The sequence below is a fragment of the Narcine bancroftii genome, chromosome 6 (genome assembly GCF_036971445.1).
Source record: "Narcine bancroftii isolate sNarBan1 chromosome 6, sNarBan1.hap1, whole genome shotgun sequence".
NCBI lineage: Eukaryota > Metazoa > Chordata > Chondrichthyes > Torpediniformes > Narcinidae > Narcine > Narcine bancroftii.
In genome coordinates, this window is record NC_091474.1 from 186,035,196 (window position 1) to 186,054,290 (window position 19,095).

Sequence of the window (19,095 nt, forward strand, 5' to 3'; positions counted from 1 at the left end):
CTTGCAATAAAGTATTCTAAAAAAATATTTTACAGTTAGCAATTATTCTTCTGTGAAGTTAAATGTTTTACATACAATGAAAAAAAAACACAACTTTTGTTCTGATATATAAAATTATTTGTGCTAAATTATAATTGTAAAAAAGCCGCAAGGAATTTAACTCTGAATAGATTCAGAGGTCTGAGCTTGTATTCCAAACTTGCTCCTAGATTTAACAAACATAAAATTTCTGTATGATGTTGGCTACAGCAATGAATTAAAGGCAAAGTTTGGACAATCCTCATGTATTGACTAAATCAGAGACATTAAAGCAGCTGGCCTTCCAAGTCATAGAGTGGCATTACATGAAAACAGGCCACAGGCAGGATTCGCCCATGCAGACAAGTGGCCCATCTGAGCCAGTCCCATTTACCTGCACCTGGCCCATATTCCTCTACCCCTTTCTTGTCCAAGTACCTGTCCAAATGTCTCTTAAATGCCTGTCTCTACCACTTCCTCTGGTTCCACATGTACTCCGCCCTCTGTGTGAAAAAGTGGTTCCCCCAATTCTTTCTTAAATCTTTCCCTCTTCATCCTAAACCTATGCCCTCCTTTTTTTCTCTCTTATTCTGTGGGGAAAAATGTGGCTATTCACCTTGTTTATGCCGTCGTGATTTTATAAATCTCAGCCCTCAGCCTCCAATCCACCAGGGGAAAATGTTTTAGCTTATCTAGCCTCTCCTTATAACTCAAACTCTTAAGTTCCAGTAAGCCTCCTGAAACAGAAGAACTGGCGATGGTCTAAAATCCATTATCCCAGATTCAAATCTCTTTGCGAATGTTCTTTTTTGCACCATTTCCAGTTTAATGACATCTTTCCTATTGCAAGGTGAACAGAACTTCACGCAGTATTCCAAATTTGGTCTTACCAATATCTTTTACAGCTGTTACATGACGCCCCAATTCCTATACGCCATGCTTTGACCTTTAAGACAGATGGCACCAAAACAGTCATCCTGGAAAGAGCAGTGACAAATTTTTAAGTTCTTCCCAATCTTCAGTTGATGCCCTTTGCTGTAAATTTGAAGTCGGAGACTCTGAAATCCAGTTACACTGATTTTGACAACTGGGTTCACTTGATCATGAATCGTATAGGTTAGGAAGAAACCAAAAAAACTCATCACATCCACAAAGTTCCTTGATCTTGAGGATGCAGCCACAAAATGGTGGGTGAATTGCAGAAAGTTGCAATGAAAATTCCTAATTTTTCAGATATATTCATGTGTTCATATTGATGCACACAACACATGAACAGATTTTTCAGTGGGGAAACTCTATGCCCTCATTCATACTTCATTCAAATTTCCACCTCAGCTCTCTGTTCTCTCTCATGTATTATTCAACTTTTCCCTTAAAGATATGCTACTATTTACTTTGGCTACTCTCTGTGGTGGTGGGTTCCACAGTTTAACTCCTCTCTTGGTTGCAGAACTTTCTTTGAATTATCTAATTTCTTAGTGACCATTTTACCTTGATGACCTCTGGAATTGTTCAACATTTAATTGAAACATCTTTCTTTTAATGATTTTAAATGTGTCTATAAACTTTGGTCCACATAATTTCCAAACCATTCATCCCTTCCTAATGGTAATAGTCTCTCAGTTCTGCACATCCTTACAGATATGTTTGACATTTGCTCAGGTTCCACCATACTGCTATTGCTACGTGATCACCTGAACTGTGCACACCATGCCAAGTGTTGTCTAACCAAACTCATGAATTGTTCACCCTACCTTTACTTCTCAATTCAATACCACTAAAATAAACTCTAATATTTTGTTTATTGTTCTTAAAACTTTATTAATGTGCAACACTATTGGGGTTTGGGCATTTGGTCTCCAACCCAACTTGATTCTTTTTTTTTCTCAATAAAGTGGGCCTTTATTTATCTGACTTCATTTATACCTCATTAATCATTTAACCATTCTGCAAGCTTAGTCTTTTTTATGACAGCACAATCCTCTCCTAATGGTGAATTTCCACCTATACGTTGTTCACAAATTCTAAAGAGGGGCAAATGGGAATATCTTGCAAATGAAGTGGAATTTGTCTGCTGACTAGGACTAAATTACTGCTGTGGCATCAGATGAAAACAAATTTTAAAATGTAATTTAAATACAGCTAATTATTTGTAGCCTTCATGAAGTTGGGGGTTAACAAATGTAAAATAAAGAGTAGCATACAGGTTATTTGATCTAGTTTGTATGGACTTTAGCAAGGGAGCAGATAGATCAGAAAATTAAAAGCCAACATGAAAATACAAACTGGATTAAAACATGCCTCAGTTAGAAAAAGGAAAGTGTATAGGCCAATAAGAGTTTGTGATTGGAAGGGTGTGTGCAGTCGAGTTCTGAAATGGCTCTGTGCAAGATCCCAATCTTTTCAATACATATACAGTAATAATGATTTGGACTTGAATTTAAAAGGTGTTATTAGGAAGCTTGCATGTGATACTAAAATTGGTGATTTGGTTGACAGTCAGAAGGTAATTTCATTGCTGGAAAATATCAGATGTGTTAAGTGAGTACAAAAGTGCTGTAATAGAAATAATTCTATAGAAATATGAGATAAAACATTTGGGAGGGCAAACAGCAGAGGAATCTACAATGAATATTAGATCACTGCATTGCATAGAACTGAAGGATCTTGAGTGCATTGCAAATCCTTAGAGGTAAAAGGACGGGTAGAAATAGTATATAAAAATGCACATATCATTATTGCCTTCCTTGCCCAATGTATGGAAAAATGTTATAAAGCATCAAGCTGGTTACAGTCAAAGTACAGAGAAATGGTTTTACTTGGTCAACATGGACACAATAGGCCAAACAGCTTCCAAAGCTGAAAATGTCATTAATTCCATGAAATGTGTTTGTTTGTTTATTCTAAAAGGATATGATTCAGGTAGAACTGTATGTGCCTCATTAAACAACTTCTGGAATACCACCTGGTGCTATTAACAAGTATGTGTTTTTCCACTCATGTGAGTTGTAAAGATGTAAACGCTCAGGGTTATGGACACTGGAATTAAACAACAGCTGCCTGATACAACCAGTACAACCAGCCAGGCCTCTTTCAATCATTCCCTGATGTTAATTTAATGGCTTTCAATCATACATTCTGTATGTATATTTTCGACAATGTTTCTGTGCAATTAGGATGTTCAACTCAGCCAAAGTCTGCAAATTTTATCGGCCTCTCTATGCTTCCACATAAGATTTCATGATTAGGTGCAGAGCAATCTCATGAAATATAACCTCACAGTACAAAATAATCTGAATTAACAATGAAACCTAAGATATTATTTTCAGAAAATCACATCCTATGCTCAGTAATAAGAACAGGGATGCTACAACATGCATTGCAGAGATGTCTGTCTTAAATAATGAGTAACACCAGCTCAGTAAGCAAACACAAAAATGCACATTTACTTGAAGGTCATTCATTTTGTCAGACACATTACAATCGTTAATCATTTTGTATCACAAGACATGATACAAAATATGTGTCAACAGAAAGCTGGGATATCAAACAGAAAGAATGTGGAGATACTGTATATGGAGATAGCCATGTTGCCTACCATATGGCCACTCAATGTATATCACCTGCCATTTTGTAAAGGCCTGGAAATGTCACACATGGTGATAGACAATGGCATCTTGTACTCTTTGTCAATGTGTGGTTAAAATTTCCATTTAATCCAGTTTTTCTAAATCAACTCTCAAACTCAAGGGCTTCCATCTGAGTAAAGAGAAGAGGTTGCCTTGCCAACAAACATCCTCCCTCACATGGTTAATTTCAAGAAACACTAATTACCAGTTTAAAGTTCTCAATAAGGAAAATAATTGTCTCTTTAATGCCCTCTCAAATTTGTGAAGAAGATCATGTGTTGCTATATGGTGAAGTTTTCATTTGGGTTACCATTGTCAAATCTTGCAGAACATCCAAGATACTATTGGTGTATCAAATAGCCACATCATAATGGGTAACATTTTTTGCCCTTTTTTCCGCTAATTTTTCTATCTCAGCGGATCTCAATTAAGCAATTTATGAAGAGTTATTAATAACACTAGACAACAATTTTTTTCAAAAGGTTTGCTTCCTGAAATAAAATTTAGGATTATGATAGACAATTTCAAGCTGAACACAAAAATGTTCAGATTTGCTATATCACGTACAAAGTTGGAGAAGTATTAAATTAACTTTTATTGAATTTAGCATATTGAATCACATAATGATGCTAACACATTGCAATAGTTCACCTTACCTAAAAATGTTTGCCACTGATTTTCACAGGGAAGAGGTCCAAGTGCAAATGCAGAAAATGAATTTTCAATGACATAATGGACTTTGTGGTTTTATATGCTTGAAGTAGACTTAAAATATGACCGGAAATTACAAAAATAGGATTTATCTAAAAATTGTATGTGATAAGATTTTTTTTTAAAGTGAATTTTGTGATCAGCCAAAAATCCATCCAAAAGTGTTCAGGAATCAAAATTTTAGTTGTCCGGATGTCATCTAACTTGTTTTGAAAATGCAGTATTGCATGCCCTTAAAGGATTAAATATTTGTAAATGGGCACAAACATGTTTTGTTTTTCTTTATATCTATCAGCCAAATTTTATTTTATAGTATATAAGGGGACTAAAGTATATGACACGTAAATCATAATGGAGAACAAAATGGAGCTACATACAACAGATTCATCAGGCTGCACCTCTCTGACATTTTAAGTACTGACCTCAATCTTTTTGAAGTCTAAGATAACGCCATGATCTATGTATATTCGTTGCTCACGACGGAAGAAATATGACATTTTGGGGTCTAAACAATGCAATCTGCATCAGGTATCTTTAGTTACTGTAGATCACATGAAAATATTAAATAAATGCACTAGAAACATACTAGTGAATTCTCATATCCCAGAAGCACAAAACAAAACAGGCATTGACCACTATGCTTTCACATAAGATTTCATGATTAAGTGCAGAGTAATTGCTATGAAATATAACTTTTCAAACAGTAACTAAATAGTTTGAAGTTATAATAAAGTCTAAGATATTGCTGCAATTTTAATTTTGCACAATACTCCACAAATTAAATTCTATACTCCATCAGTATTTTGGGTGATATACTTCATTATGGAAACCAAGGAGTTGCTTCTGCTAACATTCCACGCTCTGCTAAAACTATCTTATGAGATGATAAGATCAATGTGTTGTGAGGTCATCACCCTGAAATATTCACTCTGCGGCCTGACCTGTCAACTATTTACAGCAATTTCTGTAATTTCATCAAGTTATATTTTAGCAGCAGATATACAATGTGAAATAGATATAAATTCCATGGCAAGCAAGCCAATGTTTCATTTTCAAGTTGGAGCCCAGAAATCAAGGAAAATCTTGAATCCTTCATGTTTTTTTTCTGGTAATCATTGTCCTTGAGTGGAAATCTTCTAGCCCTTCTGAACCCTTGCAGCAACAGTGAGTTTTAAGGCTTCCTGTGAAATTTGATTAAAAATGCTCTATCTCTGTTGATCTTCTTCCTTCATTCTTCACATGAAAATGAAACATTGGCTTGCTTGCCATGAAATTTATATCTATTTCACATTGTATATCTGCTGCTAAAATATAACTTGATGAAATAACAGAAATTGCTGTAAATAGTTGACAGGTCAGGCTGCATCCGCAGAGTGAATATTTCAGGGTGATGACCTTACAACACATTGATCTTATCTCATAAGATAGTTTTAGCAGAGTTTAGTAATGTTTAGTAATGTTAGTAGAACCAACTGCTTGGTTTCCATAATGAAGTGTATCACCCAAAATACTGATGGGAGTATAGAATTTAATTTGTGGAGTACTGTGCAAAATTAAAATTGCAGCAATATCTTAGACTTCATTATAACTTCAAACTATTTAGTTACTTTTTGAAAAGTTGTATTTCATAGAAATTACTCCGCACTTAATCATGAAATCTTATGTGAAAGCATAGTGGTCAATGCCTGTTTTGCTTTGTGTGCTTTGTGCTTCTGGGATATGAATATTCAGTAGTATGTTTCTAGTGCATTTATTTAATATTTTCATGTGATCTACAGTAACTAAAGATACTCTCAGTAAGCACAATTCACTTAACAGTTTGGTACTGTTTATTGATACTGATAGTAGTGATCTGCTCAGGTATAAAATTAATACAGTACCTGGCCTGACCACAGCTAATTCAAAGGTAAAACGCAAAACTCTGCAGACACCGTGATAGAAGTAAAAACACAAAACGCTGGAGAAATTCAGCAGGTCAACAACATATTTTATAATGCAAAGATAAAGATAGATAACCAGCATTTCAGGCTGAGCCCTTTATCAAGGTAAGAGCGAAATGTAGACAGGCACCTGAATAAAATGGTAGGGGAGGGGCAGGTGAGGAGCACAGGCCCACAGACAAAAGGTGGATAAGGGAAGGGGGATGGCTCTATGAATGGAGAGGAAAGGGAGGAAAGGAGACAGACTAATAGGGAAGAGAGGGGAAATGGGGGGCGATCTAGCAGGAACCGGAGAAGTCAATGTTAATTCCATCTGGTTGGAGGGTGCAAAGTGAGAATATTAGATGTTGCTCCTCAAACTTAAGGGTGGATTTGGTTTGGCAGTGCATGAGGCTATGGACAGACATGTCAGTGTGGGAATGGAACACAGATTTGAAAAGATTGGCCACTGGGAGATCCCTGTCATTGATGAGGACAGAGCGAAGGTGCTCAGTGAAGGGATCTCCCAGTCTGCATCCAATCTCTCTGTTGTAGAGAAGGCCACAACGGGAGCACAGGATGTAGTAGATGACTCATGCCGATTCACAAGTGAAATGTTGCTTCACTGGAAGGACTGTTTGGGGTCCAGAGTGGTGGTGAGGGAGGAGGTGTGGCACAGGTGTGGCAATTCCCAAGGTCACAGGGGAAGGTGCCAAGGGGGAAATTCGTGGGAAGGGTTGAGTGACAAGGGAATCATAAAGGGAGTGGTTCCTATGGAAGCCAGAGAGGAGATGAGAAAGGAAGATGTGTCTGGTGGTAGGATCATGTTGTAGGTGACGGAAATTGCGGCAGATAATATGTTAGATGTGGAGGCTGGTGGGGTGGTAGGTGAAGCCAAGGGCAATCCTGTTTTTGTTGTCTCGTTGAGCAGAGGGACCAGGGCAGATGTGGGTAAGAGCTGAGTTGATGGTGATAGAGGAGAAGCCACATTTTATGGAGAAGAAGGACATCTCAGATGATCTAGACTGGAAGACCTCATCTTGGGAGCAGATATGATGGAGAAGGAGAAATTGAGAAAAAGGAATAAAATCCTTACAGGGGACTGGGTGTGAACTGTAGTTGAGGTGAGATTTGGGAGGTTTGTAAAAAACGTCTGTCGAAAATTTGTTTCCCGAGATGGAGACAGAGAGATCAATAAAGGAGAGAGGGTAGATGGAGAATGGCCAAGTGAATTTGAGATCAGGGTGAAAGTTAGCAGTGAAGTGAATAAAATTGACTAGCTCATCGTGGATACATGAGACAGCACCAGTGTAGTTATCAATATAACAGAGGAAAAGTTAATGAGTCTTTCCTGTGTAGGCTTTCAATATGGAATAGTCCACAATGCCAGCAAAAAGGCAGTCATAATTAAGACCCATGGGGTACTCATGGCTACTCTTTTGATTTGTCGGAAGTGGGTTGAGTCAAATCAGAAGTTATTGAGGATGAGAAGTTCTAATCCAAACCTGTCCAACATCTGAGGACATATTTTCATTCTCATCAACATGACTATTGCTGTATTTATAGTCCCAAGCATACAATGTTCCAGAATACCATTCAGATCTTTGGCAGGTGTTTACCTGTTCTAACACAAGGCCCTTTCAAGCATCAATTTAAAAAAAAAATCATCCACATGTAAATTCCTGAAATGGGTTTCTTTGTTTTCCCTTTCACCTTCAAATCAAACCCATCAGCTCCTCGTCCTGAGGTCCCTGAACCCAAGCAGTACCTTTTCATACCTCTCTGTACCTTTCAATGGTACTTTTTCCTAGCACTCCCAGACCATTAAGACACACCATGCTGGAATCTGGAATAAAAAAAACATTCTATAGGCTGTGCAGAATCAGTGGGAGTACAGAATAGTTGATGCTTCAGCTCATAACCCTTCATCAAGATTGAGCTCTCTTGTTTTGAACATTCCTCAGATATCCAAGCTCAATTTCTTGGCCATCTCATTACTCTCCTCAGGAAATCTGTTACCCTGCAATCAGTTTTGCTCTATATTTTATTCTGATTCAATTCACTATGACCAATTGAACTCTTACAAGTTAAAGTCAGTTTGATAGTCCTTAAAGTTTTTGGGGAAAGCACCAGTCCTGCTGAATAATTAATCCTGGAATTCAATTCACTTTAATCTTCAAACAATCTGCATTCCTAGCAGCTTTTGAAGACAACTCTGATTGCCTTTTATTGGAGGCACATATGGCACTAGTGATACCTCATATGTCGCAACTGTGGACTCTGCTGCCCTACACTTGGGATGGTGTCCTTACAGATGCCAGTAGCTGGATGTGACCATATACATGATTTTGTCTCCAAATGAAAAACGGATCAGCCAAAAGTGTTTTCCAATACTTCATTAAAATTGCTCTGCAAAGTTTGCAGAAAAGGTCCTTAGGTTTATTTGATAATAGGTATATGATATACTGTCATACCCACACTCCTGTTCGGCTCCGAATCATGGGTCCTCTACCGGCATCACCTACAGCTCCTAGAACGCTTCCACCAGCATTGTCTCCGCTCCATCCTCAACATTCATTGGAGCGACTTCATCTCCAACATCGAAGTACTCGAGATGGCAGAGGCCGACAGCATTGAATCCACGCTGCTGAAGATCAAACTGCGCTGGGTAGGTCACGTCTCCAGAATGGAGGACCATCGCCTTCCCAAAATCGTGTTATATGGCGAGTTCTCCACTGGCCACCGAGACAGAGGTGCACCAAAGAAGAGGTACAAGGACTGCCTAAAGAAATCTCTTGGTGCCTGCCACATTGACCACCGCCAGTGGGCTGATATCGCCTCAAACCGTGCTTCTTGGCGCCTCAGTTTGGCAGGCAGCAACCTCCTTTGAAGAAGACCACAGAGCCCACCTCACTGACAAAAGACAAAGGAGGAAAAACCCAACACCCAACCCCAACCAACCAATTTTCCCTTGCAACCGCTGCAACCGTGTCTGCCTGTCCCGCTTCGGACTTGTCAGCCACAAACGAGCCTGCAGCTGACGTGGACATTACCCCTCCATAAATCTTCGTCCGCGAAGCCAAGCCAAATAAATATTGTACCTTTAGACTCATTTCCAATGTTAGGAACAGCTTCTTCAAACTGTTGAAGTGGGATTATTTCAGAATTGGGAAATTTAAGATATTTTTAAAATTAAATTACTATCATGGATTATATTCATTAAATCACCCTCTACAGTTTCTGAGTCTACTACAAGATGGACAGACTACAATCTTTCATGAGCTAGTCCACCTCTCTATGCCTCTATTGAATATTTGAACACCACAGCTAGCCTACTGCTAGACTAAAATGCTGAAACCTAGTTAAAAAAAATCATTTGTTGAAGTGGGTTAATTTTTTGCAGTCTATTAAAAATATCATTATATTCAAATTTAAGGAAAACATTCCAAATATTCAGTATGAATTTTTAAAAATTCTTTAATATTACAGGTGGCTGACATAGTGAAAACATTGCAAACTTAGCAAGTGTCTACGATAAAAGAAGAGATTCAATTCCAAGTGAAATTGCAACAAGTGGAAAATCGAGAGAGACACTGAAAGTATACCATTGAAAAAATGACGAGACCACCAGATTACTGGTTAAAGTGGGTCAAACTGACAATTTGAAAAGGATGTCTCTCTTTCTTCTCTCTCTTAACTGATCTCATAAATTTGGAAACCTAATGGTGCTCTAAGAATCAAGATCACTTGTGCAAGGCCTCATGAAATGTATCCTCTATGCTAACCATCCCTCATCCACCCTTGTGATGGTGAAAACAAGTTTAGAGGGTTCAAGAAGTAACAAGTTCTAGATATGGTTTATCAACAAACAGTCGTTTTTATTTACACGAGGAGGAATTGGCAACAGGGAACACACTCATAACACACAGACAAAGCAATACACAAATACTCGGTACTCCCGACAGATCATTATTAATCATGGTTCCCATGGTTAAATGTGAGAACAAAACAAACAGTACCCACCACCCCTTGTTAATTGGCAGGCACGGTACACCTATAACTAAAAGGTACAAATCTGACACTAGAATTTCCCCCAGATGCATGTTACAAGTAGCCACCACCTTGACCCTATACCTCTGGTTTTCATCACTGTGCATAGATTGAACCTTGACTCACATGGGGAAATGACTCAATCTGTGTGGTCAACAGGGCAAGCACATGGAAATTCCTTTGTTCTGAGCAATTTCCTGTCTAACCTGTTGGATAATCCTCCAAGTAGCAACTTAACCAGCAGCAACAGAAATTCACCAAGACATTGGCTACTTAAACAAAATTGGTTTTATTTTCTTAATGCAGAATAAGAAGATCAATATTTAACTTATCACTATTAAGTTACTTATCTTAATCTCCTCTTAATTCTAAAGTGTGTGTGTGTGTGAGTGAGTGCGTGCGTAAGATGTTCCTTTTCACTGTCCAGTCTTCAAGTTTACTGGTATCAGGCAGATTTCAGTTCTGTGAACAGAATCAAACAGTCATTACATTTTACAACCTCTGGTGCCTTAATTTAAGTTGTTACCAGACAGCAAGGTCTTTGGTAGGTGCAGAGAGAGGTTTGTTGTTCGTTAGACATACAAATTGATTTCCTTCAATTGTCTTTCCGAAGAAATGTGCCTTCTTCCAGGTTACTGCTAAAAGTTATTTTCCCCTATTTCAGTAGAAACAATAACTAGCCACTACAGAGATTTCGAATAGGCTGAACTCAGAACTCAAAACCCTTCTTGAAGGCAGGCTTTTCACTTGCCAGCCTTTCACTGACTGCTGCCTCTCTCTCTGCACCCCTTCCACTAACCGCTGGAGCCTTTATCTTCCTCTCTCTTTCTTTTTGTTTCAATTTCTGCTCCTGTCTCTGTTTCTGCTTCTCTTTTTTGAAATGTGATGTTTGCTTGTGAAAAGTGCCCTAAACTACCTAATCTTATTCCCCTTTTAAACACATATTTCATTAACATATTTTGTTATACCATAAAGGCACACAAAGAGGCGCCACTAGCATGGCCCAGTGCTCCCAACAATGAGACAAAGAGAAGCAAAAGAGTAGCAGTGTGATGAAGTCTTACACACTGGAAGCAAAAACTGGGCACTTCTATATGTGATGCTCTCAGTTCGAGATTTCAGCGTTTATATTCTGCTTTACTTTGTCCACATACATTAAGCTTACAAGAAAATATGTAAGGTATGAGAGTAGATTGAGCACCAATTGTGCCAATCTTTCAGAGCGTCAATTAGCAAATCAAAGACAACCATGTATTTCCGAGCCAATCTAACAGAGGATGCCTCTGAGATTGCCATATTAAAGTTACAAAATGTTCGTTCATGTCAAACCATGTCATTCAAAGGTACGATTTTAACCTCTGGGTTAAAAAATTCTGGAAATTATTGCTTTTTTAAAAAAAAACTCAACATTCCCAAGAATCCTTTTAGCCAATTGTCAGAATTATTGTATCTATATCTTCCCCTGCCTAGGAAAGGCAGCCAACGTACTGGAGGACCCATCGCACCTCATGCATACTCTCTTCTCTCTCCTCCTTTCAGAGAAAAGACGCAAGCATGTGAAATCATGCACCAATAAAGACAGTTTCTTCCCACAGACATCAGGATCCTGAACAAACCCCAGAACAATTCTATTGTGCAGCCTTGCTTGGTGCTAATTGATCTTTCTTTTCACTGCAATCCTATACTCTGCAATGGTGCACTTTATTTGGCCATATGAATGTTCCAGATAACCTATTAATCTGCTCAGAGAACTGTGTAAAATAAACAAAAATTAAACACAGTTAAGAGTACAGACTTATTAAATTATTAGATTAGATTAGATTCAACTGTATTGTCATTGTGCCAAGTAAAATACAAAGCCAATGAAATACAATTAGCATCCAACCAGAGGTTAAAAAATAGTGTAATATACAAATAACTACATTCAAGTACATCAAGGGCATTCAGCGAGCAAACAATTATAAAAGTACTGACAGCACAATATGAGTGCAGTATCACTCAGCACTGTGATTTAGGGTTCAGCAGGGTCACAGTCTCAGGAAAAAAATCTCTTCTTGAGTCCACTGGGTTGAGAGCGAAGGCTCCTGTAGTGCCTACCAGATGGAAGAAGAGTAAAAAGTCCATAATTTGGAAGAGATGCATCCTTGATGATGCTCTTTTCCCTGCCCATACAGTGTTCCTGATAGATGCTATCAATGGTGGGCAACCGGATGCTGATAATCTGCTGTGCAGCTTTCACTGCCCGCTGAAGTGTTTTACGGTTCAATACGAGACAATTGCCATACCACACTGAGATGCCTTAGGTAAGTATGCTCTCAAAGGTACAGTGGTAAAAATTCATCAATATCCAGGGATAAAGGTGTACTTTCTTCATGCTCCGCAGGAAATAAAGGTGTTCTTGCATCTCTTTGATCAGGATGGAGGAGTTCAGGGACCAGGTGAGATCATCGGAAATGTGGATACCAAGGAATTTAAAGCTTGACACACATTCCACCACAACTCCACTGATGGAATTAAGGGCATGAGTGTGGCTTCCAGCATGCCTGAAGTCCACAATGATCTCCTTGGTCTTCTGGGTGTTAAATGTCAAGTTGTTGTTGCTCCACCATGAGGCCAATAGGCTGTCTCGAGAGGTTGTCTCATCATCCCCTCTGATCAGGCCAGTCACCGTGGTATCATCTGCAAATTTGATTATGGGCTATATATTTCATTCATCTCCAAAGTGTGCACCTTGTACCATCAATTTTAAAAACAAATTTGCATACACAGTGTTGTTGGAGATTGGCATTATTTTAATTCCAGATTTTCTGAGGAAGAAATTCCATAATTTATTCCACAAGTCCACATTTACTGCATCAAATTCAAAACAAGGTAACTGACTGTGACCTAAGTACAGGTTGAAACTCTTTCACCTGGCATCTTATGGTCATGCAATTCCTTTAGTCCAAATTGTTTTGATTCTGTAATATAGGTCTATGCTAATCTTCTAACTAAGATCTAAAACTAAATCATCTGCTCATCTGTTGTAACTTTTGCAATTTTAGCTGACAGCATTTACAGAAACCAAGTTAAGGATGTTTCATTGAATCCTTGCATGACATGGGGTGTGTCTAAACTAAAAAGAATAGTGTTCCTGTTCAGAGGAAGATGATCTGGGGCAATTTCTTTGGGCTGGATTTTCTGAGGTCCAGCAAGAGTGCTGGACTAGAGTTTCAACTTATAGAGTGTTGTTGACATTAGAGTTACAGATTAAATTCCAAAGGACTTTGACCAGCCACCTTTTATCATATTAGTAACACTGTCTCCTCAACAAGAGAAAATCTGAAATCAAACTCACTTCACTATTATAGAAATATACAGAAACCTTTTGTTTACAATATGGTTTAATTTTAGATGCATTTACAAAATTGTTCAGATAATTCATGTGTTTGCAAACACTGGTAATATAGATTTATCCAGAAATAGAAATTCGACAATATCACAATATGCAAACAAAAATAAATACATCAGAATTGTAAAATGGAAACTAATAAATATTGCTTGAGTGCAACTATTCTGATCTAGCAAAATCCTCCTCATATTTAAAAGAATTTCAATTGCTTGCAAAATGTCAGGTTCCTAAATATAGAAAATAAAGTCACACAACCAAAATTAAACCCAATTCCTGTCAACCTAATGACAACAGATTTGGCACCATTAGATTTTCAGCCTGGAGAGCAACTATAACATTTTAAAAACATAAGCTAAAATATTTGTTCTGCACAACTTTAAAAGTCTTAAGCTTAACAGATACATCAATTACATTTAGAAATCTGGAGGAAAAAATATTGCGATGAATGGGTGAGAAGATATCTTGTTCCTGACTAGATACCTGCTTGTGCTCTCTTAGTTGCTTTGTTAATTCATTCTTCTTATTGAAATTCTAAAAATGAGACACAAACAGTGTTAAGTCAAAACAGAATGTACATCATGAGGCAGAAATTCACCTTGGCATATTCTTTACCCCAAATGTAAGTCTCAGAAAGGATTGGATCAAATAGTAAAGAAATGGGGAACCTGTGTGGACTATAGAGCGATCAAGTGAAGCCAAAGAGGGTGCTGTGTGGATATGGTCAGGGACAGCTATACTGCTTCTCAGCAAAACTTTTGTGAAGGTTAAGGAAATGTATGCTTTAAGATTAAGGAAGAAAATGCTGCATAAGGATTCCTGATTCCTTACATCTACCTATCTTCAATTGGCTGAAGCAAGAATGTATAACTCAAGGATAATCAAAATTTTACCAAAGGGTCGACTGAAATTCTCTCTGTATTGTGAGTTCCCAAGGTTTTGTGGTACCTGTGATAGTACAGATCTATCACCAATATATATAGTTACAGTATCTAGAGTGTAATGACTGTGCTTACAGTGATTGGCTGAGATCTTAGCCACGCCTACTGTCTGGGCCTTAAAGGGTTGTGTCCCTAGCCAGGTTGGATCATTCCGGACTGGTCAGCCACCTGTGAAGAGCTCCTGTCTTTTGCTAATAAAAGCCTTGGTTTGGATCAACAAGTCTTTGGTTCTTTCAACGAGCTCTACAGTACCCTAATGTCAGAGCTGAACATTTCAATAAGACTGTATGGTGGAAAGGTAATTCTGAGTATTTGTTCATTTAATGGACAAACTTTTCATCTCAACCCAGAGTGTACAACAATGTCATCAAAGTAACAAGCCACCGTATATGATTATATGAATGAGTTCAATTTGAGGTTTAACAAGGAGAAACTAAAGCCAGATGTGTCAGTATTTCAGTGGAGTAAAGGGAATTACATTGGCATGAGAGAGGAACTGGATCAAATAGATTGGAAGGAAGCACTAATGGGGAAGATAGCAGAGCAACAGTAAATGGCGAAGGTGCAGGACACATTCCAAAAAAGAGGAAATATTTGGAAGGAAAAATATCACAACAGAGGCTTCCCTACAAGGAAAGTAAAAGCCAACGTGAAAGCAAAAGAGAGGGCATACAAGGAAGCAAAAATGAGTTGGAAGATAGAGGATACAGAAGTAACTAAAAACTCATAAGGAGGGAAAAGCTGAAGTATGAAAGTAGGCTAGCAAATAATACAAAAAAGCTTCTTCAAGTATATAAAGAATAAAAAAGAGGTGAGAGTGGATATAAGAACACTAAAAAATATGATGGGGAATAATAATGGGAGACAAGGAGATGGCAGAGGAACAAAATGAATATTTTGCATCTGTATTCACTGTGCAATACATAGCAGCATACCAGATTCGAAGTGTATCAGGGAAGGGAAGTGAGTACGGTTACTATTTCAAGGGAGAAGGTGCTCAGAAAGCTGAATGGTCTAAGGGTGATGTCTCCAGGACTAGATGTGATGAGACATATTATATTTTATATTATATATTACTATGTCTTTAAAAGAGATAGATTGTGGGGGTTTAGTGTAGGTCACCACAAACACTTCGCAAAAGACATCTCATTTGAAGTGCAAGAGCTATGCTTAAGGAGACCTCATAGTGACTTTACAGAAACTTTGAAGACTGCCTATAGAGACTTCACAAGTAGGTGTTAATTGGACATGCTGTGGAGTAAATAGATTATTGTTTTGAAAGCAACAGGTTGCCAGGTAGAAATTGATTCTGGTGCTGGCAATCTGTCTGCTTGCAGTTTGCTGTTCTAAGAGCGTCGTGTGGTTTTGCAAGCAGAGAGAGAGAAAAGACCAAACAGGATTCTTCTCTGAAAGACAGAAAGACAGAGAGAGAGAGAGTGAGAGAGAGAGAGAGAGAAATGACTTCTGCAGTGGCTTTTGGAAGCTTGTTTTAAATCCCATTTTGAAGACGGGTTGTGAGTTCTGAGTTCAGCCTGTTGAAAAACCCTTGTGGTCCTTACAAGTGGAAATGGCCGGCTAGATTGTTTAACCTGAAATAAAGGAAACAAGAGGAACTCTGTGGTGACCTGGAATAAGAGGTTATCATTTGGAAAACTCTGATGGGGCAAGTTTCTTTGGCAAGACACTGAAGTAACTGATCATGGGAAATCAGTTTGTACGTGTCCAACGAGCAACAAATCTCTCTCTGAAACCAACTAGAACCCTCCTGAGTGGTAACTTTTTCACTAGAGCCTGGTGAAAATTCATAAATGTTAAATTCTGTGCACAATGTAAGAATTGCCTGATACCGGTGATCTTCGATGAGTGAGAAGTGAGATTGGACTGTAAATCAAAGAACGTTTCTAAACATATACACATTACAAACACGTGTGCTTAGAATTAGAAGTTAATAAGTTAAAGTTTGATCCTGTTTTTATGTTTAAAGAAAATTAAAAGCAACTTTTGTTTAAGTAACCATTTGTCTTGGTGAATTTCTATTGCTGGTGTGTTTTGGGGTCTTCTGGGCCTGTAACACCAGATGAATTGTATCCTCAGATCCTGAAAGAAGTAGTGATAGAGATTGTGGAGGCATTGATAATGATCTTTCAGGAAATAATAGATTCTGGTTTGGTCCTGGAGACTGGAAAATAGCAAATTGTCACCCCATTATTCAAGAAAGGGGAGGGGGAGGCAGTAGAAAGGAAATTATAGTCTGGTTAACCTGACATCAATGGTTAGGAAGATATTGGAATCAATTGTAAAGGATGAGGTTACAGAATACTTGGAGACACATAACAGGATACATCAAAGCCAGCATGGTTTCCTTAGGAAAAATCTTGCTTGACAAACCTATTGGAATTCTTTGAGGAGGTGACAAACCGGCTGGATAAGAGAGATGGAGTGGATGTTGTTATTAGTTTTTCAGACGGTCTGACAATGTGCAGCTCATGAGGCTTATTATATAAAGGCTTACTCAACAGGAAACATACTAGCATGGATAGAGCATTGGTTGGTTGGCAGGAAGCAGAGAATTAGAATACAAGCATTATATTCTGATTAACTGCTGGATGCTAGTGGCATTGGGGCACTTCTTTTTATGTTGTATATTAATGATTTGGGTTATGGAATGAATGGCTTTGTGGCCAAGTTTGCAGACAATATGAAGGTAGGTGGAGGAGCAGATAGTGTAGAGGAAACATGAAGGCTGCAGGTGGACTTCAGAAATATTAAGAAAATGGGTAGAGAAGTGGCAAATGAAATATAAGTTTGCAAAGAGTACAGTCATGTGCTTTGGTGGAAAAAAATAAACGAGTAGACAATTTTTTAAATGGGGAGAAAATTGAAAATATCCAGATGCAAATGGACCTAGGAGTCCTCGTGCAGGATAACCTGAAGTTAAACTTGCAGGTTGAGATGGTGGTAAAGAAGGCAAATGCAATGGTGGCATTCATTTCAAGCGGAATAGAAATTAAGAGCAGGGATATGATGTTGAGGCTCTTTAAGGCAATGGTGAGACCTTACTTGGAGTATTGTGAGCAGTTGTAGGCTCCTCATTTAAGAAAGTATGTGCTGACTTTAGAGAGGGTTAGAAGGAGGTTCACTACGACGGTTTTGGGAGTGAGAGAATTAACATACAAGGATCGTTTGGCAGCGCTTGACCTGTATTCATTGGAATTTAGGAGAACAAGGGGAGTCTCACTGAAACATATCAAATATTGGAAGGCATGGACAGAGTAGATGTTGAAAGATTATTTCCTATGGTGGGAGAGTCAAGGACAAGAGGGCACAACTTCAGGATTAAAGAGTGTCTGCTTAGAACAGAGATGCATAGAAATTTCTTCAGCCAGAGGGTGGCAAATCTGTAGAATTTATTTCCACAGGCAGTTGAAGAGGCCAGGTCATTGGGTGTATTTAAGGCAGAGATTGATAGGTTATTGATTAGCCAGGACATCAAAGGTTATGAGAAGAAGGCCAGGCTGTGGGGCTGAGTTGGAAAATAGATCAGATCATGATTGAAGGGCAGGGGCTGAATAACCCAATTTTTGCTTCTATGTGCTTATGATTTTATGGTCTTATATTAATGACAAGATGATTCCAGTGTATAAAACTCTGAGCCCAATGAATGCTTGCAGGTGTGAATATTACTTGAAAAATTTGTTAAACAAGCTTTAAACTTCTGATAACTAAAAAAAAATCCCATCAAAGCTTTTCTGTTGTGCTAATTGCCAGACATCAAGCATTCTTACACAGGAAGTCAAGAATAGAGGTGGTGAAAAGAACAAACTATTACTATATTACTTCTCTTCCCACAACCACCCTGACCAATAACTTTGGACAAGCTGCTGAGCAGACACACCCACTGAGTTAATGAGATCAGCCGGCAGCCACTCGCTCCACTGTCACAACAGTTTATGTGATCCTCTCACACACACTAGTTCTGAGTGGCGGATAGTTCAGGTTATGAGAAATTCTCAGGAAGAGCTCTGCCCTTACCTGTATTGATTGCATAACCTCTACCCTCAAGAACACAAATAATGGGACGATTAGAACCACTGACCACTAACAACTGCTCCCCACACAGTCCCAGCATTCTCCAGCGTAAGCAGTCACATGCACAGATCAAACTCTATGATGTACGAAGTAATAACATTTGAGTGACCCATAATTTTGGCACCTTAAACCACAATGCATGTATTTGTCTTGCACTTATATATTTAAGGTTCTGAGCTTCAAACTGCTTAAAGTCTCTGAGGCAAAGGAGGTGGCTGGGTATCTGAACAGTCTCCTGCCTCCTCTAACTTGTGTAATCCTGTCCTCTCCATCCCTCCAGTTTCTCTGCAACTTAAAACACAATTCTAATTTTCCCCAGTTCTGACAGAAGATAATGGCCCTGAAACATC

General features: G+C 38.4%; 1 protein-coding gene across 6 annotated transcripts in view; it reads right to left on the reverse strand.

The window, feature by feature from the left end:
- Positions 1 to 9,774: 9,774 nt before the first annotated feature.
- Positions 9,775 to 19,095, reverse strand: part of themis (thymocyte selection associated) — an 85,558-nt gene continuing 76,237 nt past the window's right edge. For all 6 annotated transcript variants that reach the window (XM_069886972.1, XM_069886976.1, XM_069886973.1 and 3 more), the window contains one exon: positions 9,775 to 14,249. In XM_069886972.1, coding sequence (XP_069743073.1) covers positions 14,239 to 14,249 — 11 coding nt within the window. In that variant the 3' untranslated portion in view covers positions 9,775 to 14,238. The remainder of the gene's footprint in view (positions 14,250 to 19,095) is intronic.